The sequence below is a fragment of the Danio rerio genome, chromosome 25 (assembly GCF_052040795.2).
Source record: "Danio rerio strain M-AB ecotype USA chromosome 25, GRCz13ab, whole genome shotgun sequence".
NCBI classification, from domain to species: Eukaryota; Metazoa; Chordata; class Actinopteri; order Cypriniformes; family Danionidae; genus Danio; species Danio rerio.
In genome coordinates, this window is record NC_141045.1 from 29,861,071 (window position 1) to 29,883,353 (window position 22,283).

General features: G+C 36.3%; 1 protein-coding gene across 2 annotated transcripts; it reads right to left on the bottom strand.

Moving 5' to 3' along the window:
- Nucleotides 1-7: 7 nt before the first annotated feature.
- Nucleotides 8-22,183, bottom strand: hyal4 (hyaluronidase 4). Of its 2 annotated transcripts, none has more exons than XM_087312473.1 (4): nucleotides 22,082-22,183; nucleotides 7,748-8,739; nucleotides 6,712-6,801; nucleotides 8-2,583 (listed from the first exon to the last, which is right to left on the bottom strand). In XM_087312473.1, the coding sequence occupies exons 2-4, from the start codon at nucleotides 8,699-8,701 to the stop codon at nucleotides 2,116-2,118; spliced, it is 1,512 nt and encodes a 503-aa protein (XP_087168599.1). In that variant the 5' UTR covers nucleotides 8,702-8,739; nucleotides 22,082-22,183; the 3' UTR covers nucleotides 8-2,115. The 2 variants fall into 2 exon arrangements, with proteins under 2 accessions (XP_087168599.1, XP_087168600.1); XM_087312474.1 differs by lacking the exon at nucleotides 22,082-22,183 and adding an exon at nucleotides 9,225-10,243 and having other exon boundaries at nucleotides 7,748-9,182.
- Nucleotides 22,184-22,283: the final 100 nt, after the last annotated feature.

Here is a 22,283-nt window from a genome sequence, read left to right on the forward strand (position 1 = left end):
ATAAAAATCAAGACCAGATTACAATCTTTTATTTGCAGTGCATCAACATTCAGGCAACATTTGTCTTCGAGTATTTGGTTAATGGTATTGCTTTAATGTAAAAAAAAAAAAAGTAAAAATCAAGTATTTAATAACACATTGCATAAGACTCATATTGAGATGGAAAAAATAATATTTGAAGACTGGAAATTTTAGAACTGAGGTAAAAAGAAAAATAGACACTTTCCAATAATAAAGGCTGTGATAATAACGGCCAATACAAACTGCTGTCTACATGCTACAAAATACAGTATTTTAGAAAAATGTTTATACCTGTACTCAAAACAGGTAAGAAAATATGAGTCCAGTTATCTTTCAACCTGATACTGGACATCTAAAACGGTATGTAGATATCTATTTAAATTTTTAACTATTCGCAGACTCTGCTAATAAAAATTCTTTAAAGTACTGAAAAGTATTGAGGTATATACCTTTTTGTTTTCAGTATCATTCGTTCTGAATTAAAAAGTTACATAAAATAAACAGCACAGTTAACATACAATCATTATGAGTCACCACAGCTTTCTGTAGTTTAGCAAATGCTAACGTACACGTGTAAACACATACAACCAATTAATTTTTGGTTTAGCATGAATTACAAGAAATTTGGGGAACAAAAAAAATGTACTAAAAAAGTAGATGTTTTGTACTTTCTTTTCTAATAAAACTTTACTAGCTTGAACCTGGTTGTGTCCACAGAGATTTCTCATCAATAACTTGATGATTACATAGTTTTTCTATTGTGCAAATTTGATTAAAGCTTGCAATGATGAATAATATAATAGGTTGTTTCAAATAATGAAAATTTGTTATGTGTTGACATTTGCAGTCAATATAGATTACATAAGAGAGCATATGAGAACATCTGAACATGACTTTATATTCGGCTTTTCTTAAAAAAATAAAAAATTGAGGCACATCTTGTTAAATTCAATAGGCTAAAATTACTTTGCCCCACTTGCCCAAATCAAATAATGGTAAATATTTGATTTAATTTTGGCTATAGTTATGTATGTCTTTGACAGATTCAGATATAAAGTATGACATGTGTATATCATATATCATATATTTTGAAAACCCAGCACTCCACAACTCTGAAGTGCTCACTGCTAGATATAATCTTGCTTAAATGTGCCATGTTGTTGTCGTCAGTGTTTTGTAAAAACAGACTACATAGATTGAATCTTTTCTATCAGAAAACAATGACAAATTTAAATAATCAATGTGCATTCAACATTTCATAGAATCTATTCAGACTGAAGTCTGTGCAAACAAAGCTTGCATCTAGCATACAGCACCATTGTAACTATTATAATTTAGCAAAATCACAATTATTAAAACCTGACTGAGTCAAAATGTGCCATCAAGTGACTCTTTGGCCACTTTTACTTAAAGGTGAAGTGTGTACGTTTTAAAGATTCACTGTAAAAAAGTTTAACATGGGACCAGAAAATACTTCTATAAATATGTTAGATGCAGGCTGATTTTCCAACTGACTATTCAGCTTAAGAATTTCCATTCCAAAAAAGTACTTAAATATGGGACTTGTCACAGCACCACACAATATTGCTACTATTTTGCTTGTCTGATTTGCTTCTATTATTCTCATTTGTAAGACAATTTTTTATATAAAAACATCTGGTAAATGTACATTTTAAGGTATATGTAAAAAGTAGTAAATGTATTATGTTTATTAAAATTTTGTATTTCATATTTATCCATTTTCCAATGATAATTTTGTGAATATTGTATAAAATAAATTTAAATGTAATAGCAGCAGTAGTTTGAAGAATTCTTTGGCCAAAGATATCTGCTATGCCCTGCAAAAAAGGTATTAAAAAGTATCTGAAAAACAAATATAGTATAAACATTAACTCTGTAGCTCTTTTTTTGATCTCTGTTGGTTTATGAATCCAAACAACCCCACATTACAACAGTGATTTGATGTGAGTCTGGGGTGGGGTTATCTGTTTGTTCAGTCAATGGGAAACAAGGGGAATGTTTTAAAAATGGTTATTGTTCTTATTGCAATTCAACCTGATGATACAAATGGTGCATAAATGACACACTTCACCTCTAAATAAAACCGAAGTTCAACAAGAGGAGTAGAGTATACAGAATCAAGCCATTTTGTAAAGGCACAGCAGTATCCCTCATGTGTTCGTGGTCCTCCAGTTTCTTTTGATCCTCCCCATCCACATTCTCTTTTATCATGTTATCCTCCTCTGTCTCCTCTGGTTCTATGCTATCACAGCGGTCTCCCTCATAGCCCTGGTAACAGTGGCAGCGGAACCTGTCGGCTAGCAGTTGGAGCTCGTGTTGTGAGTGCCAGCCAGTTACAGTGAATGTGCCATTCCGGTTAGACAGGATCCGATAGCTGCTGCGGCTCAAGTGCAGGTAGTGCGGTGCCTGTGGGTCTCGACGGACACAGCGTCCATTGGACTGACACAGGAAGTCGCTACAGACTTCTGCTGCTCGGGTAACATTAGTGATGTACTGACCCAGTTTGTGGTTCATAAATGCCTTCACTTTGGAACAGTTGTGCTGAGGAATCACAAGAAAACACAAAACTTGTAATATTCAAAGATGTGTGAAATCAAAATGTATAGCTTATTTAGCTAACAGCATTTTTAATTTAGTTTAGTTTAGTTTAATCCACTGAAGAAAATAAAAACATATATATATATATATATATATATATATATATATATATATATATATATATATATATATATATATATATATATAGACATATATATAGACCTTTTTCTTAGAACGAGAAATTAACTTGATGCGTATAAACAGTCATATTTGGACAGCATTGAATTGATAGTTTTAATCTATTTTATCTGCGTTACATCTTTGAACTAATACTATTGTCAATCAGCTCCACCTCCTGGACTGATCATTTTAAAAAATGTGCTATAATGGGATGGAAAACAACTGTCGTGAGGCATTTTCCTCTCGTTGTCAGACGGCATCTTCTGCCGTTTAAATGAAGCCTCGTCATCGCAGTCAACATTTTCTCTTTTACAAACCTACAACCAGCCCAAACAAATGTAATTCACCTAGATGTTTGACACACACACACATAGCCAGTACTGTCCCACTGGCAAACTGATTTATAGAGTAACTTGGTTTGCTCTATAATGCAGTGAAGTATTGCACGCGGACAGGACAGAAACACACACACACACACACACACACACACACACACACACACACACACACACACACACAACACACACACACACACAAACACACATACACACTATTTCTGATGGCCGACATGTGAATTAGGAGAACGTTTTTCTCTTGCGCTTGAACCACATCTGACAGAAATTATAGCGGCTTTAACACATCTTTTAAAGGTGTGTGTCACAAAAACACTCCGTAATCCACAAACCCATTTTCAGATTGCAAATTACCTATTGTGAATGCTGTAAACGGAAGTCCCGGAAGACGCTGGTCGCTATGGCACCCTCCATGCAGCAGCCAAGAAAAAGGTCTATATATATATATATATATATATTTTTTTTTTTTAATAATTTTTATTTAATTTAATTTGTTTTTTTTTTTTTTCAGATCATCTGTTTCGTTAGTCATTTTTTTCTGCTATCATAACACTTGAAATTACGGAGACCCAGACAGGACGTGATGGTAGGAAAAAAAAAAACAGGTGAAAGAAAAAAAAACTGGGTAAGAGAAAAAAAGAGTGATCGGAAAATAAGTTTTTGAGTTCACTCGCAAAGATTTTTTGCATTATCTTGCAAAGATGTTTTGCGTTTCCTCGTAAAACTGTTGTTCACACTTCTTGTTCACTTCATACATGTCAACTGCGCCATTTTTTTCTGGGATTCTACCTTATTTCACCATTCTATCCTACTATCATCCTATCGTTAAGTATGTTGTAATATTTTTATTCTTGAAAACACGCTAAAATTAATATAAAAATCTCTGCATTCACTTTCTATTCATCGTCACCCTTCCTATACAACATGCCATTTAAAGAAGAGCTAAAGTGTAGGACACAACCAAAATATGGATGAAATATGGGAAAATACCTAATGATAGGTTGATAGCGGAAGAGAATGGTAAAATATGAGAAAATATCGGCAAAAAAGGAGGGTTGACATGTATGAAGTGAACAAGAAGTGTTTGTAGAACAACAGTTTTGTAATGTAATGCAATGCACAACAACTTTGTGAGGGAAAGCAAAAACTTTTAAAAATAAACATTTTCCTCTCACGTTTTTTTTTGTCCTAACCAGCTTTTTCCTCACCATCACGTCCCTTCTGGGTCTTCGTATGTAAGGGTCCTGAATAAGAAAAACAATGTAGAATGTGATTTTATTCTTAGAGCACCGATTGAATTAATGAAAGATGGGCATTGCTAACATAATAAAGGAAGACTGAAAAATAGACGAATTCTGAGAAGAAATGAGACACCCACTAATATGCCTGCCTTAAAGGAAATCCCTTTGACCAGGAATCAAAAACAAGTCGAGATGGAGAGAAACATATGGTATTTATTTTTATATACTATTTATAACATTCTACCTGGTAAAAATAAATGGCAGCAACTGGAGAAATTGTGAAAATTATGAAAAAACTGTGTATTTTGATATTTTTTTGTATATTATTTGTTTATACTACTATGCTACTAATTAATTAAAATCATCTTAATAAATAAAAAATGAACAAAATTAATCTAATTATGGTAAAAGTCTGTAATTTTTTTAAACATAAATAGGGGGAAGAAAACATAAATATAGGAGCAAATATGTATTTAAATCAAATTACATTTATACAGATCAACTATTCAAAAGTTCACACACAGCATCCCTCAAATACTAAAAATAGGTCTTTAAGCTGAATTGAATAGCACCCAGAGAGAGAGAAAGGTGCTGATGTTCAAAGGTAGACTTTTTCACAGTATTACGGCAGAGAGAATGCTTGATCATTTTTTGGTTTACAAGCACGAAGGACAGATAAAAAAAATCTGAATGCAAGATCTTAAAGACTTATAGGCTGCGTATGGCCTAATCACACTACATTATCCAAGGAAGAATTATGCAGTGCCTAGTTTGCGGAAAAAAAAGATCTTAACGCTGACTCAAAATTTTTATAGGAAGCTAGTGCAATGTGGCAAGGAGAGGGGAGATATGGTACCTTTTCTTAGTTGCTGTTAATAATAGTTCCTACTTTTTGCACCACCTGTAACTGACACTTGAGGTAGCTTGGGGTAGGAAATGATACAAATAGTTACAGTAATACAATTGAGAGGAAATTAAAGCATGGATTCCAATGTCCAGATCTTTACTAGTAAGAAAATTCTTTACTTTTGTCTCTAATATAAGATGAATCTACTACTTTTACATGCTTTCAAAAACAAGATATTATTATTTTTTTTTATTGTGAAGGCTAATAAACCACGCTTTCAATAGATTCATTAGCATTTAGTAGGTTTCTTTTTCATTCAGTTATTGAAAAAGAAACTTGACTTTCAAGAACTTGACTTTCCAGAGATCTTCTCCTCTCATGACTGATATAATTATGATCATATATGAACACGCCCATACAATTATTGCTGATATATTTTTAACATATATGTACATATGTGGCATCACAGTGGTGCAGTGGGTAGTGCGATCACCTCACAGCAAGAAGGTTGCTGGTTCGAGCCCTGACTGAGTCAGTTGACATTTCTGTGTGGAGTTTGCATGTTCTTCTCGTGTTCGCCCGTGCTCCGGTTTCCCCCACAATCCAAAGACATGCAATATAGATGAATTGAATAAGCTAAATTGGCCATAGTGCGCATGTGTGTTTGCAAGTATGGATGTTTCCCTGTGTTGGGATGCGGCTGGAAAAGCATCCACTGCTTAAAACATATGCTGGATAAGTTGGCAGTTCATTCTGCTGTGGCGACCCCTGAATAATAAAGGAAATAAGTTGAAAAGAGAATGAATGAATGAATGTACATATGTAGGGGCGACACAATGGCTCAGTGGTTAGCACTGTTGCCTCACAGCAAGAAGGTCACTGGTTCGAGTCCTGGCTGAATCAGTAGACATTTCTGTGTGGTTTGCATGTTCTCCCTGTGTTCGCGTGGGTTTCCTCCAAGTGCTTTGGTTTCCCCCACAGTCTAAAAACATGCAGTACAGGTGTATTAAATTAAATAGGCTGTATTGTGTGTATGGGTGTTTCCCAGTACTGGGTTGCAGCTGAAAGGGCATTTACTGTGTACGACATGCTGGATAAGTTGGCCGTTCATGTGATGTAAATGATTTTGAAAAAATACATACATGCTGCATATATGTATGTGTGTGTGTTTGAAATCTGACTATGAGTTTTTAAATGGCATATACATGATTTGCATATATTGTCATTTTTAATATATCTATGTTTAATGGAAGATATAGTTGGAGGTCATAACTGTTGAAGTTATTTTTGTTTTGTGTGTGATTATTGAGCCTAGAGAGAGAAAGACAAGAACAGATCCCTGTGGAACACCATAGTAAAAAATGCACGGGGGTTGAAGAAAATAAAACATTTCCAAAAAGTATATGATAATAATAAATTAATACATTTTCTCCTTATGCACACATTCTGCATGCCAGTTCTAATGTCAACCTATTTATAGATATTTAAGAACCAGGGTTAAAATTCTCACCCTTGAGGATGTGAGGTTAAGATCCCCCCAAATGACAAATCCTGCAGCTCCCAAAGCAGCGCTTTCTCCAATTGTATGAATCAAGTCCTTCTGTAAAATCAAAATTTTTGTATATAATGTCATTAAAATGTGTTTTTACAGACCGTTTATTTAAATGGAAATGGATTTATTTTATTATTTACAAGTCATTGTGATAGTGACACACTTTTTAGCAACAACTCTTTAATGTTATCTATGTACTCTATTCGACCACAAGAGGGAGCTATTGAATTTAGACTCAGATCAGTTTATGCATACAGAGTGTGGTGTAGAATGGGCTACATGCACAGCTAGTGTTTTTCAGCCAATAATGAGCTTCCAGTGAAAGGTTTATGTGAATAATTTTAATTTCATAAGGTTCATTTTACAGCATCGATGTTGTAATATAATTCAAATATAATCAGTTAAATAGACTTAAGCATCCATTTGGTTGTTAAAGTGTAAAAAGAGACAAAAGCCATCATTAGCAGCAGGCTTGCGTAAAAACTCCACTGAAAATAATGTGGTAAATTAATTTCCATATTTAAAGACATGGCAAGGAAAAATAAAATTTAATGCAGTGCTTCTTGTTTGGTATGATACACACTTTATATCATATCTCAGCCAGGCAGTGAAGATCATTGTTTTTGAAAGAAATCACATCTTAAAACACATCGATTTTGTATGGGATGACAAATTACCGTAATCCCTGGGGCTGGCTGACTGAAATTAAAAGTCAGTGTGCATATACCCCCTCAATGTTACTGTAGCTGTTTGTGCAATTATGCTATGTATATATAACAACCAGAAAGTTGAGAATAACATAAAATCATATTAACTTGAGGATGTACAGTATATTAGTATATGTTTTTGTATATATTTTAAGTAAGTATATATATATATATATATATATATATATATATATATATATATATATATATATATATATATATATATATATATATATATATATATATATATATATATATATTTAAATATATTGAACAGATTCACTTACTTGTGTCAGGAAGGCCATTGCTTCATCTCTATACCCCAGCCGCGTGTACACATACGTAGGCAGCTCATAGGGAAGTGAGGTAAGTGAGGCCAGTCGCAATGACTCTAGTACCCTGTTCTGCGAGAAGTGCAGGTTGCGAATGCTGTCTGTGTGGCCCTTACGTATAGCGAGCGCCGGGAAAAGGGCAGTGCTGCTGTTCCACAACCAAAACAGCTGGTCATTACGTTCGCTCTCCCGTTGAGGGCATGTGCCACTGTAGTTGAGTTCATGTATGTTATAATTGTGACAGTCAGGGTAGAGATAAAAACCCCAAAGTCCATGTGGGCGAGTTTGTGTACCGAGCTGCAGCGTGCTCTGCATGTATTCCATGGCACTTTTCTCAAAGCGCAAGCGTGCCAGCTCCTCCACCTGTTCCTCTGTCACATTAAGGTAGGCCTGTGCAATCAGTTCACGTGAATTTTTCCGGTAAATGTCTTTTTTGTGCCAGTTACGATCCCACTGTGGCCGCCAAAACTCCCAGTCGATCACAGCCAGGCCACGGAAGTCTTCCGAAGGAATGAAGTGCGCTATGTCTTTTCGGGCTTTGCGAAGATGTGCTTCAAGACTGGTGTTCTGAGGTAGGCCTCCGTTGATTGGAACCCCTTGCTCATTGTAGAAAGGGTAGTAGCCCAGACGATTAGCATAAAAGATGGTGACATTCTGGCCAGTGTGGACGGCTCGTGGACTGCCGCTGATGTGGAAAATATCAAGGCTGACGTTAATATTGTACTTCAATGTACACATATCCAGTGGAGCATTCCAGGCAGCCAGGAAAGGCTTGCGGCCCACCAGAGGCAACTTTGCAGGTTTCTGGCAAAGGACAGAATGGACCAGGATCAACAGCCAGGAACAGATGATGGCACAGGCTACAGGCACAGTATGGTGTTGCAAGGCCCCGCAGGGCACACCAGGCATTCTGCTGTGTGACTCAGCACAGGCAACTGTCAATCATCCTGTAAAGGGACAAAAAACAACAACAACACAATTAACAACTGTTTGTGGTAGGTACAGTGGCTATCCAATAGCGTGCATATTTAAAATCAGCTGATGAATTTTTGCCTGAGGCATCATGACGTACTGTTTTCACTACTACAAGCCATTCAGTTAAGCAATTGTCAATATGAAATCTCATATGCAACCATCCCATTTCTGCATCATTCCTGTGACATATTTCAGAAACAAAATAAGTATGAACTTGACTTTTTTAAATTCGAAATTAATTAGATTGACAAGTAAAGCTGCGGTCACATTAGAGTTTGAGCATGCGATATTTTGTCGTGCTGCCCTGCAAAAAGGGGATGGATTAAACAAGCTTATTAGACATTTAAAAAAGCGAGCGATTGCTACATGTTTTAAATTTCTGTCAAGAGATGTCATGTTTTGATCCTCGATTGGTCTCACGCAGTCAAGTGATGCGATTTCGCAGGTTAGAGTTCACCAAGTTTGAACTTTGCACCGCAGCAACCTGCGAAACTTGACGCATGACCTTGCATTTCTGGTCTGACGCATTCGAGTGTGTATGAAGGAAAGTCTATAGGGAGATAAGCCCAGTGTGACTGCAGCTTTAATGTTGCAGACTAATTGATTGATTTATTGATTGATAGATTTTTCTTATTATACTTGTCAAACTCACATTTACGTTTACATTTCCTAATCCAGTCAATTCCCCGTTGAAAAAGAAATCCCCTTCCAGCTGCAACCCAGCACTGGGAAACACCCATAATCTCTTGCATTCACACCCACTGTGCCCACTTTAGTTGATTCAATTCACCTTAGCGCATGTCGTTGGGCAGTGGGGAAAACCAGAGCACCCACACAAACACAGGAAATTCCTACTGAACCAGCTGGGACTCGAACCAGCAACCTTCTTGCTGTGAGGCCATAGCACTACCCACTGAGCCACATGTTCCCTTTAATTTCACCCAACTATATTTCACCCTACTTTAAGTTGAAACAACCCAGCATTTATTTTAAGCCTGTCATCGTAAATAAATATGACCACAACCAGTAGGTGGCAGTAAGTCCCTGTCTTAATGAGTAACTTATTGACTCATGCATTCATACAATTATATGTATTCTAAAACTGTAGATTAATTAATTCTCAAATCTTTGTTTACTATTCCCTACTATTCCACTTGATGACATATGCTAACATAATTCTCATAAGACATATGCAAACAATGTCTAATGTAGAAAAATTCATTCAGGACCTCATGACCTCACGAATAAATTGTTGTAATGCATTACTTGGTGGTTGCAACTTCAGCTGGATTAAAATATTTCAGTAGTATCTGGAAGCAGCCTTTATGATGCAAGCCGAGATTGCATCTCTCAGTGATTGATTGATGTTTCTTATTATACTTATCAAACTCACATTTAGGTTTACATTTCCTAATCCAGTCAATTTCCCGTTGAAAAAGAAATTAATTAACTCAGCGATTGATTCATTCATTAATTAAAGTTAAAAATAAATAAAAATAAATAAAATAATTAATTATTCATATTCAAATAATGCCAAAAATATTATATAATAATAAATTAATACATATAATATAGATGGTTTTTATTATTATTCATTCATTCATGAGTTTACTTATTATTCTGTAGTTTATTTGGATAATAATAACTCTGCAATGTTTTCCTGAATAAGTTTTGGTGCTGGCATGCTCGTATTTAAATTCAGAGGCCAAGAGAGCTACATTTAAACCATGCAAAATGCGAAAGGCCACAAATTACAATTTGCATAAGACTTTATTTAAGAACATTTCAGCAGTTTTACTGATTTTAAAATGCTGTTTATTGCTAAGTCTGGCCTGGCATGTCCTTAAAAAATCATACTGAAAATGATAATAAAAGAGTGAATTAACATCTTGACAAAATGCATTTATTCTCAGATATGTTGAGCACCGTTAGATATAGGCCAGTGTTATATTTCAATATTTCATAATTCCTTAGGCAATATTTCATAATTCCTATATCATTCATTCATTTTCTTTTTGGCTCAGTCCCTTTATTAATCGGGGGTCGCCACTGCAGAATGAACCGCTAACTTGTCCAGCATATGTTTTATGCAGTGCATGCCCTTCCAGCTGCAACTCATCTCTGGAAAACACCCATACACACTCATTTACTACAGACAATTTAGCTTAACCAATTCACCTGTACCACATGTCTTTGGACTGTGGGGGAAACTGGAGCACCTAGAGGAAACCCACGCAAACGCAGGGAGAACATGCAAACTCCACAAAGAAATGCTAACTGACCTAGCCGAGGCTCAAACCAGCTACCTTCTTGCTGTGAGGTGAAAGCACTACTTACTGTGCCACTACGTCGCCTCTTTAGACCTACAAGATTCTACAATTTTTTTTCTTTATTTTGTTCATTTTAATCAGGGTATATAAAAAGGTATCATTGTTGTTGTTATTACTACTGCTACTACAAAAACCACAACTACTACTAGTAGTTGTTCTACAATTTTTTTTCTTTATTTTGTACATTTTAATCAGGGTATATAAAAAGGTATCGTTGTTGTTATTACTACTGCTACTACAAAAACCACAACTACTACTAGTAGTTGTTGTTTTAATAGTAGTGATGGTATAGTAGTAGCATTTACTAGTTGGTCATTCTTACTGCTCAACATGACACAGCAATTTAATTATGCACAGACAAATCCTCTCATCACGACAACAGCAACAACAACAAAAACATAATTATTACACAATGTTAGTAAAAGATTCACTGTGGAAATTAGTCAGCTTTCATTACTGTAAAGGGAGTGCACAATCTGTAAAATCATGACGTGATAACAGCTTTCTTTATTGTTATTGAAGCACTTTTTTTTCCTTTACAATTTTAATGTTTATTTGTCAAGCTGCTAAAAGGACCATCTGCCATTTACACAATGCAAAGTGTAGTCTTTCACACTCTGGGTGAGATGTTGCATTGTGCTATATCTTTTAAATGCTGTAAATTGTTTTCAAAGTATAGCCTGAGCACACTGTCACTGCTAAGCAAACATCAGCTGCATTTTCTATTTCTTGCTGGGGACAGACCCCAGCAACAAATAAAAAATGCAGCTGATGTTTGATTAGCAATGACAAATTACCACAAGAGCACAAAAAGGTGACAATATTAATCCAGATTGGGCTGTCTGTTAATTACATCGTCCTGCTCTAAAATGTGCTGGGTTTTCTCAACTCCCAAAAAGTTAAACAATTGACAAATCCAACAGTTTGATAATTGTTTGAATAAATATTCATTCATTAATTTATTCAATTTTGTTTTGGTTTAGTCCCTTTATTAATCAGGGTCAACCACAGCAGAATGAACCACCAACTTATCCAGCATATGTTTTAAGCAGCGGATCCCCTTCCAGCTGCAACCCAGCACTGGGACACCCATTAACACCCATAACACCCATAATCTCTTGCATTCACACCCATACTGTGGCCACTGATTTCATTCACCTATGGCGCATGTCGTTGGGCTGTGGGGAAAGCCAGAGCACCCACACAAACACAGGAAATTCCTACTGACCCAGCCGGGACTCGAACCAGCAACCTTTTTGCTGTGAGGCCATAGCACTACCCACTGCACCACGTGTTCCCTTTAATTTCACCCAACTATATTTCACCCAACTTTAAGTTGAAACAACCCAGCATTTATTTTAAGCCTGTCATCGTAAATAAATATGACCACAACCAGTAGGTGGCAGTAAGTCCCTGTCTTAATGAGTAACTTATTGACTCATGCATTCATACAATTATATGTATTCTAAAACTGTAGATTAATTAATTCTCAAATCTTTGTTTACTATTCCCTACTATTCCACTTGATGACATATGCAAACAATGTAGAAAATTTAGAATGTAGAAAAACTCATTCAGGACCTAATGACCTCACAAATAAATTGTTGTAATGCATTACTTGGTGGTTGCAACTTCAACTGGATTAAAATATTTCAGTAGTATCGGGAAGCAGCCTTTATGATGCAAGCCGAGATTGCATCTCTCAGCGATGCAATGTCACACAATGCACTCAATGACATCACTGTGAGGGGTATGGTTAGGGTTGGGTTTAGGTGAGCCCATTAAAGTGCACTGCATGCAGCTCAGATTACATCTGCTCCAGGTCTGTATCCAGACCCCTCTCCAAATTGCAGCAGCCAGAGCACTGACTACCCACATAGTAAAATTTCTCTGGCCCAGATCTGGCCCACACATTCAGCTTTTGTTGGCACACATGCCGTAGTGAATTACGGTACATGATTGGACCAAGCTTGGCTTCCATACAAGGGCCAAACAAGGACCATATCTGGGCCAAGTTTCAGCCAAGTTAATAAACCATAAGTGGATCTGAATTGGGCCAGATGTTAGTGCGTCACCCTTGCAATAAATTTGTTGAACCCATGAAGCATTTTACCACTGTCAAATCCAAGCCATGTTTGGCCCACATGCTATTTGCCAGTACCTGACAAACACCTGCTGTACCAGTTGTTTGCCAAATCTGGGCAAGAATTCTTTGAGAGCTAAGAAATATGATCATATTCTGGATCTAGTCTCTATTCAAAGCATATGGTTGTTGTGAACAGTGGACAAACTTATTATACCCAATAAAGGACAAAGATTGGTAGGAATGCAAGACTGATTCCTACTAAGACCTCAGTGACAGATGAGTCTCAAAATTGATCCCTTTTGGCTTCTCTTAACACCTGCCCAGGACCTACTTGGTGAGCATTTGTTGTGGTCAAGATGCAAACTTCTCAAAGCCACTAGTGTATTTTAGACTGCAGCCTTGCCTGGAGAACTGGTCCCCCAACTGAGCCTGGATTCTCCCAAGATTTGGTCTCTATTTTTTTGTCAGTTAATGGAGTTTTTTAATAAGACTACAATAGAATATATTTTAAAGAATATATATGGTTGAATTTGGCCAGAGACTTATAGATAAATTATGAGAATCAATACCAAGTCACTGTCTCAAATACAGATTAAAAAACAAAACATTGCAGTGCTTTTATGTTTTACTTTAGCTTTGTTTGAAAAACTGTGTGATTGAAAAAATGCCATGGTTGTTTTTTATTGTAAAGTAATTGGCCTAAAAATATGGCCAAAACTTCAAAAACAAATGGAATTTAATGAACGTAGACAACAAATGTGAACAAATGTTTGTGTTTTTTTACCACAGTAACTGTAAAGAACTGCTGTAGTGTGTTCATTTAATAAGATAGATGTGATGACCCTTGTCCTAAGTCTTGAGCCAAGGTAAATGTGCAAAGAAGGGAGAGGTCAAGCGTAAACATAACATTTTGTACTTCAGCTTGGTTTGACTATGAGTCAAAAGTTAGTTTGGGGATTGCAGTCATCAGTCAGACCAGAGTTAACCACAAGGGTAATGGCCAAATCCAGCCACATACTCTCACCAGTGTGGCGCCCACATAGCCATAATCATAGCTGCTTCTGCCAAATGCCAGAGCATCAACAGACAAGACAAAGGTAAAGGGTATGAATTTCATGGCAATAACCACGTTTCTGCAAATAAACACTTCTAGCTTTTTTCACAGTTTTCTTCTTTTTTGTCTGTGCAATGCCATGACTATTAACAACATATGCTCATTCTGAAAACTTAGCCCTGTATAAATTTCTGTAGATCTCGAATTATGTAGCCAGAAGTATGTACAGTATGGCTGCATTTTGTCTAAGGGGCTACACTCCGGGACAGTATGACACCATTTCTTAACATCTTACCGCTACGAAGGACAACTTTCTCGCTGTTGCCAGTTTGTCCAGTTAAGACACCATGTATGACTTGAGACACAGAGAGGAGGTGACCACAACGACGGGGTTCGAGTCTGGTGAAGAACGGTTCCAGAAAGTGGGTAAGACGAAAAAAGAAGCCAAAAAAATAAATAAATAAATAAACAAGTAAATAACATGATGAAAATGTGAAAAAAATCTGGAAACGTGGTGAAAACCAGGCGAGGGCTTTTCTTTTGGGTTGGCTGGGTTTAGGGAAGTGGGTGAGCGGGTCAATTGGTGCTTTTGAAAGCGCTATAGGTTGGATTTAGGGAAGGAGGAATTTTGGTCAGTCAATCAGTCAGTCAGTCAGTCAATCAGTCAGTCAGTCAGTCAGTCAGTCAGTCAGTCAGTCAGTCAGTCAACAGTGGCCTCTGGTGAATTTACATGAGAACAGCAGGCACAAATGGCACTCGTGAAAGAAATTTAAAGGGCCCTATCATACAACTGGCAAAATAAGGCGCAAGACGTGTTTGCTGTGATGTGTTTCTATTTTCAGACCAGCACAACCATGACAACTTGCTTTTGTATAATGTTATTATTATTAGTAGTAGTAGTAGTAGTAGTTTTACAGTAGTATTTGTATTTTTATTATATGCATATTTATTAGGGATGTAACGGTATCAGAATTTCACGGTACGGTAATACCTCGGTATGAATGTCACGGTACGGTATTTATTGAATCATTTACAGGAAAAAACAAAACTTATGAAAATACTCCAAAAAAGTGCCAAAAGTGTCAATGACATACAAATTAGCCATCTATCTGTAAGCTTTGAAACAGGAACTTCAATTTTAATAACAAAAAAATATTAAACCATGTAAAAAAAAAGTTTCAATTTAGTATTGTTGAAAACTCATCACATTCAACATTTAATCACTCACTCACTTAGATAGAGATGGGTTTAAAGGAAAATTATCATATAAATATAATCTGGTAAAAGCTGGTATCTCTGGGTATTTACAATGTCCCCTGCAACAGAAAAAAACCCTCTCATTTGGGACTGAGGTTTCTGGGACAAGAGAGACATGACTTGGCCCAGGTTGACAGCAGTGGGTAACGTTGTGCATTGTCTTTCCCCCACTTGAGAGGACAAACCATGAGTAAGATAGAGATCTCATGTCTTCATCAATCTGAACAGTGTGCTGTGTTTCTGCAGTCCCCATGACTGATTATTAGTTGTATTCCCCAACTTGCAGGCACGTGCACACACAGGGCTCAACCTGTGCAGTGCACATGCCCTTTTTAGTTTTGGATAGAAAGTTCCCTTCCAAAATGATCAAAAGTGCCCCCGCGACGCGACATACCCTCCGTCCCCGCTTTACAGTACGCGCGTGACAACACAGCTGATAAGAACTCGCGCGACAACACGGCTATTCAGTACGCGCGCGACAACACAGCTGATAAGAACTCGCGCGACAACACGGCTATTCAGTACGCGCGCGACAACACAGCTGATAAGAACTCGCGCGACAACACCACTATTCAGTACGCGCGCGGCGACAACACCCGCTTTAGGTTTTCCAGCTCTTTTTGATCCCCGCTTCTAGCAGCACACTCCATTTCCGCATTACTGGATCTGTAGCGACAATGGACCGCAAGGGATTATGGCCAAGCCTGGGCTGATGGGAATTGTTGTTTCCGGTACCTCCCGTTCGCTTCATTTGCCTGAGCAAATTTTCTCAGAAGACCTATAGTTTTACAGAGTCATGCGACTACGGTAATATCGAAAAAAATTAATATTGCGGTATGACGGTATTTACAATACCGTTACATCCCTAATATTTATATTTGTTTTATTAAAAAAAAAAAAAAGCTTAGACCTGTCAGGTTTTGGACCACATGGAGCACAGGACGTGTGTTGGGATGTGACCACAATGGAGGAGGCAAGTTTTTTTTATCCTTGCATTGCAGATGATCTGTTTAACTGTTTACTCACTAGTGAAGCATTTTGTTTTTCTCTTACAAAGTCGGTCATGTAAATAGCAAATGCGCCATGGCACGACGCAACTGACTCTTAAAGGAAATGGGAGATGAGCCTCTGATTGGTTTATTCTCAAAACACACTCATAACTCATTAAGAGTATAAGCACAACCCTTTTAGACCAACTGCCGCGGCGCAAAGCATATTTTTTCATCCTTAAAATAGCAAAAGTGGATTTGGACACACTCTAAATGCTTTTGTGCCATGCCCTTTAATATAGCCCAAGATCTCAAATGCATACAAAACATAGCTCCTGGGATGTATTTGGTGCTCTCCAGAAGTGTATATATTGGTACATTTTCAGAAAGAGCCTGGGTTGACTTTTACCCAGTCTAGCATAATAAGGACATTTGTCACTTTAGCTATGAACATGTTTCTGTGCCCAGATACATTTGTGTTATATTCTATAACAGTACTATTTTATCTATATAGACATAATAAATGGCACATGGTTGGCTAAATTAGTGTATGTAATGACATTCATACATTTGTAAAGGTAGCTCGAGTTTGCAGGAATCACTGTATGCAACGAACAGTTCTCCAAAGTTTTAATCTGGCTTTGATTATTACATTGCGGATGGTGTAAATTATGGCTTATTATAAGGCTTCAAATTTAAAACCTCTAACAGGATGTTTTTGAGAGTAATCAGAGACTCCTGATTATCTTGTAACAGAGTAAAGCATGGAACCAATCACTAGTAACCATAGCAGTAACACATGTATTGTGAGGTTATTAATGCCAGTCATGTGTTAAATCAGAGGTTGAAAAATGAGGTATGGCGTGGAATGTTGCGGATGAAGGCAAATTGTGGAGCCCCGTGGTGGTTGCGTTATTGAGTGGAAAGAGAGAGCTGTAGCTCCTTTTCCCCTAAGACTGGCGCCGGGCCTGTGCCATGAGGGGGAAGAATTAAACCACTTCCTGCATAATAAGACCTCTGCTTTGCAGTGAGCTTCACAGATGATCTTCACGGCTTTTGTGCATGGAATACCTTCACACGCTGATCAATTATAAAATGCTCTACTTAGCTGTAATCCAGAACGGGCTCATGACAAAGGTTTTTAAAAAATGGAAAAGAAGGAACAATCCCACGTTTTCTTATGTCTAAATATGCAAGGGAATTCAAGCAGGGGGAATGAATAAAACTTTCCATGAAGCTTTAGGGTTAGCCATCAATGAAAACAGTGGGGCATGGAGAATTGAAGAGATTGCGCCTGTATTTCAGATAGATTTATTTATCTTTGAGCTTCCTCAAACCCTCAGCCCTTTCTGGCAATAATTAAGATACATGTGGCTTAGTGAGAGTGGTTTTATAGAAACCTTTTAGGCGACGGCTTCAGAGAAACCACAAGAGGCATGGAGTCAACCTGATGCTAGAATTTCGAAGCAGCTTCATTCAATCGCATCCAAATGTAAATTTGATCCAAATTGAAAACATAAATATGACTAAGTCAGATTTACAACAGGAGACAGAAAAGTTTCTTGAACTGGCGTATAGGAACCTCAGGGCTCTTCAGAAGATAGCTGTGTTTATTAGCTGTGTCTCCAAGGATGACGTGAGGTAAGGGTTCTTGTATAATCATTTGCTGTAGCCTCAAATGAATTCTGTGACATCCATAACTTTCAGTGCCATTGTGGGTATTTTCCACTTGATTTTTTATTTTTTTTTTATCAAAGTAACTGGAATCAAAGGCTTGGAAATCAGACTTATTGATTTTAAACATCAGAAAACTGATTCTGAACTTGATCGCTAAAAAAACATCCGATGCTTGAATGATAAACAGGACTTTAAAAGGATAGTTCACCCAAAACTGATAATTCTGTCATTGTTTACTCACCCTACACTTATTCCAAACCTGTTTGAGTTTTTTACGTTGAACATAAATTAAAATACTTTGAATAAAGCTGGAAATTGGTAACATTGATTTCCATAGCATTAGATTTTTATTTTATGGAAGTAAATGGTTACAGATTTCTAACATTTTAAAAATTATCTTCTTTTTTGTTCAACAGTAAAAAAAAAAAATACTTTATGCATGTTTATTTTGCGTGAACTATACCTTTAAAAAGAGAGTCTCAATCACAATGGAAAACATACATTGTTTTATGTCAAGTTAATCTGAGGAGATGTTTTGGCTTTCTTTAGGTAGAAAGAATAACATGTGATCTCTTCAATATCAAAGAATCCTATTTTGGGAACTACTGACACAATACAGCTACTTTTAAAGCTGCCTCTGAGTAATGCTAACAGTGAAATAGCATAATGACACTATATTTTTACCATATACCACAAGTGATCACAGGTTCCTGGGAAACACTGATGTTAGTGGCTGTCAGTTTCTCCAGTATGACTGGCTGCCATCCAAGAGAAGCTCTTTATACGGAAGTACATAATCTCATCTGAAAACCCTTCCCTCTGATTAACTCACTTCAAAATATTTACAGAGTCACTTTTCAGAGACCTTAGTGGTGCCTCTGCACATTTCCTGACAGTAAACTTTAAATGAAACCCTTTGAGGAGCATGCATATATAGAATGTGCTAATTAGGTTTTCCTTCATTTGATTTCCTTTGCGGAAAGGGCTTGCCCTGCCACTTTCACATTTAAAAAGTCACAATATCATCAAACATTCCCTTTCCACAATTAGTTGTAATAATTAAGATGTAGAATGCATCAATAATAAATTCCAGTCAATAACTGTTTACAGAAATCCAGTGTTTAGACAGATTACCATTAACCCCCTCAGACCCTTTATCCATTACAAAAAACAACACATGTCAGCTTGTTTGTTTTATTTTTTGTGGTTTCCTTTAAAGCCTGCAGTCCATAAGAGTGAACAATTGGAAAGGAGTCTGGCTGCAGACTTGGTTCAGATGCAATCTGAGTAGCATCCAATGCTTTTTAATGGGCTCACCTATCGCCACCCCTAACCTTACCCTTCACAGTGATTTCACTTGATCCATTAAGTGCATTATGTCTGACATTGCATCTCTGAGTGATGCAATTTCAGCTTGCATCATAAAGGCTGCATCCAGATTCTATTGAATGATTGTCATTCAATCAAATGGTGGAAAGGCTTGGCATGTTGTAATTTGAAACAAATCCACTACACTAAAAAAGCAGCAGGGCATCACTTTAATCCAGACACAGATGTAAGCCACATTTACAGTGTTTTTTTAATCCAATTTATTGGTATGTTTGCCAGTATGTCATAGATTGTAAGTAAAACGGAGGGATTGCACTTACTAATTAAAGTTTAAAATCTTTTGTAACATTGGAAGCTTTAGATCAAGAATGAACCAAACATGTCTGTCCATTAGGATGTACAAAGGGTTCAAGATCTGTTACTGAAATTAAATCTCCAGTGAGGCTAATTTTACTTTTTATGTAAAAAATTATACTGCTGTACTAATTCGATGCTGAAACAGTTTTTATATGCAGAATATATATATATATATATATATATATATATATATATATATATATATATATATATATATATATATATATATATATATATATATATCTTCAAGTCCTTGAGCATATAGAAGATGGAAATATCTCAGATGTGGACACTATGTGGAGTGATGAGGAAGGTAATAATAATAACCTCATAATTAAAGTAAAAATCTAACAATCTTAATGTTTGTGATTTAAAAAAAAATAATAATTTAAAGATTATACCAGCAATCATGTATGGGTTTCTTTGTATTTTATGTTGGTATAATGTTTGGGAAGTAGAACTGTTCTGACCTGATGACGAAAATATATACCTAAAGAGGGTTGAATTTTTATTATCATATGATATCATTTATGATATAAATAATTAATTTAATATAACAATATAGCCATCACAAACATTAAAAAGTACAATATGAAAATGTGTAATTTTGCTAAAGATTATCAGTTATCAGAAATGTATAAATTCTTTTAAAAAAGAATGTTTTATGCACTGTAACAAAAGATATCAGATTTTTAAAAGTAATTTTAACTTTTATAACATTAAACCAATAAATAAACATTATTAAATTATTGTTATCCACCATCCTTAATTGATCATGCTTTTCAGATCTGGTTTGGAAAGGGACTCAGATATGCAAGGGACTTTTTTTCAAAGAAGTCATTTTATGTCATTTGAACATATGACTAAAGAATTGGATGTTCCCAAATCACATTTCTTCAGATATCTACAGGTAAGAAGCCTATAAAAAAGGTATTTTAGTACACTTTTAGCTCCTCCCATAAGCAGCTGGATTGAGATCTTTGACCTAAGTGCATCTGGGGGTTATCTTATATCAAAAGTGTACAGTCTGATTTAAAGAGCAGCCGTATCGTCTTTAAATTTTTCAAAGAAACAGTAGGAAGATCACTTAGGAAGTATAGTTCCAGAGACAGTCTGGCAATAAACATTTAAGCAAACTGACTTGAGATCTATTTGCATCAAACACGGTTATTAAATTTAAGATAATTCTTTTCTAAAAGCAAATTGTCAAGAACATTTCCAGAAATTGATCCAGCATGTTCTAGGTGACATAGAGATGAGGCCACCTTGGGTAATATGTTCTGGACGTGTCCATCCCTAAGACCATTTTGGTCTGCGGTGTTTGACACTTTTTCTTATAGATGTGAAAAGGAGATATATCCAGATCCAGTAATAGCAATATTTGTTGTGACACCTGAAAACCTTGCACTACCAGCAGGTCAATTAAATGCACTAGCTTTCTCTTCTTTGTTGAACCGAAGGCGTATACTTCTGCAGTGGAAGTCAACTAAACCACCAACACATACTAAATGGGTAGAAAATGTCATGGCATATCTAAAGCTAGAAAAACTCAAATATTGCACCCAAGGCTCAAATAACAGATTCTTCAAAGTTTGTAGACCACTCCTGTCATATTTTGAGGTCAGATTTATTATAAAAACTTTAATTGTATTTGATTTTTTTTTAATTAGCATTATTTCACCTTGTATTTTTTTTCCTATTTTTTTCATGTACTTTGTTCTTTATATGCTCTGTTAAAAAAATTTTTCTGAAAAATTCAATAAAAAGACTTGTCTACTACTAACAAATTATTGTTATACATATGAAAAAAAGAGCCTGCACAAATAAATGTTCAATACAATTGCTCTCAATAAACATTATCCATGTACAGCCCCATTCAAAGTTCATTAAAACTTAATATCACCATTAGAGCTTTTTAGCTGCTACAAAGTATCACGAAGCATGCCACAGCATGAAGCATGCCATTCAAAAACACTCACTTAAGTTTGAATGGAAAGTTTGTGAAGAAAACCCAGTGAATTATAGAGCGTAGATGAATGAGTACAGCACAGATAATTTTAGAAATGCAATAAGAAAATGGAATGTGCCTACTTTTGTCATACACTTTGTTTTGAGAGTTTGCTGATGTCAACAGGGTGATGCAGTGCATGTGTGTGTGTAATATATTGAACAGGGTGATGTGGTGAGCGTGGATGTGTGTAATATATTGAGACAGAGTAATTAGAGTTAACTCACCTGTAGATCCCACGCTGGTGCCTCAGTAACGTGCGGCTGACAATACACTACACACACCTCTCTGCATTTACAGTACACTAGCATAGTTTTTCTCTGTCTGCTTAAAAGCCTACTCACTGCTTACTTATATACACTGTGAAGAGAGAGAGAGAGAGAGAGAGAGAGAGACAGAGAGTTTTCAGAGAGGGAGGAGAAAACAACC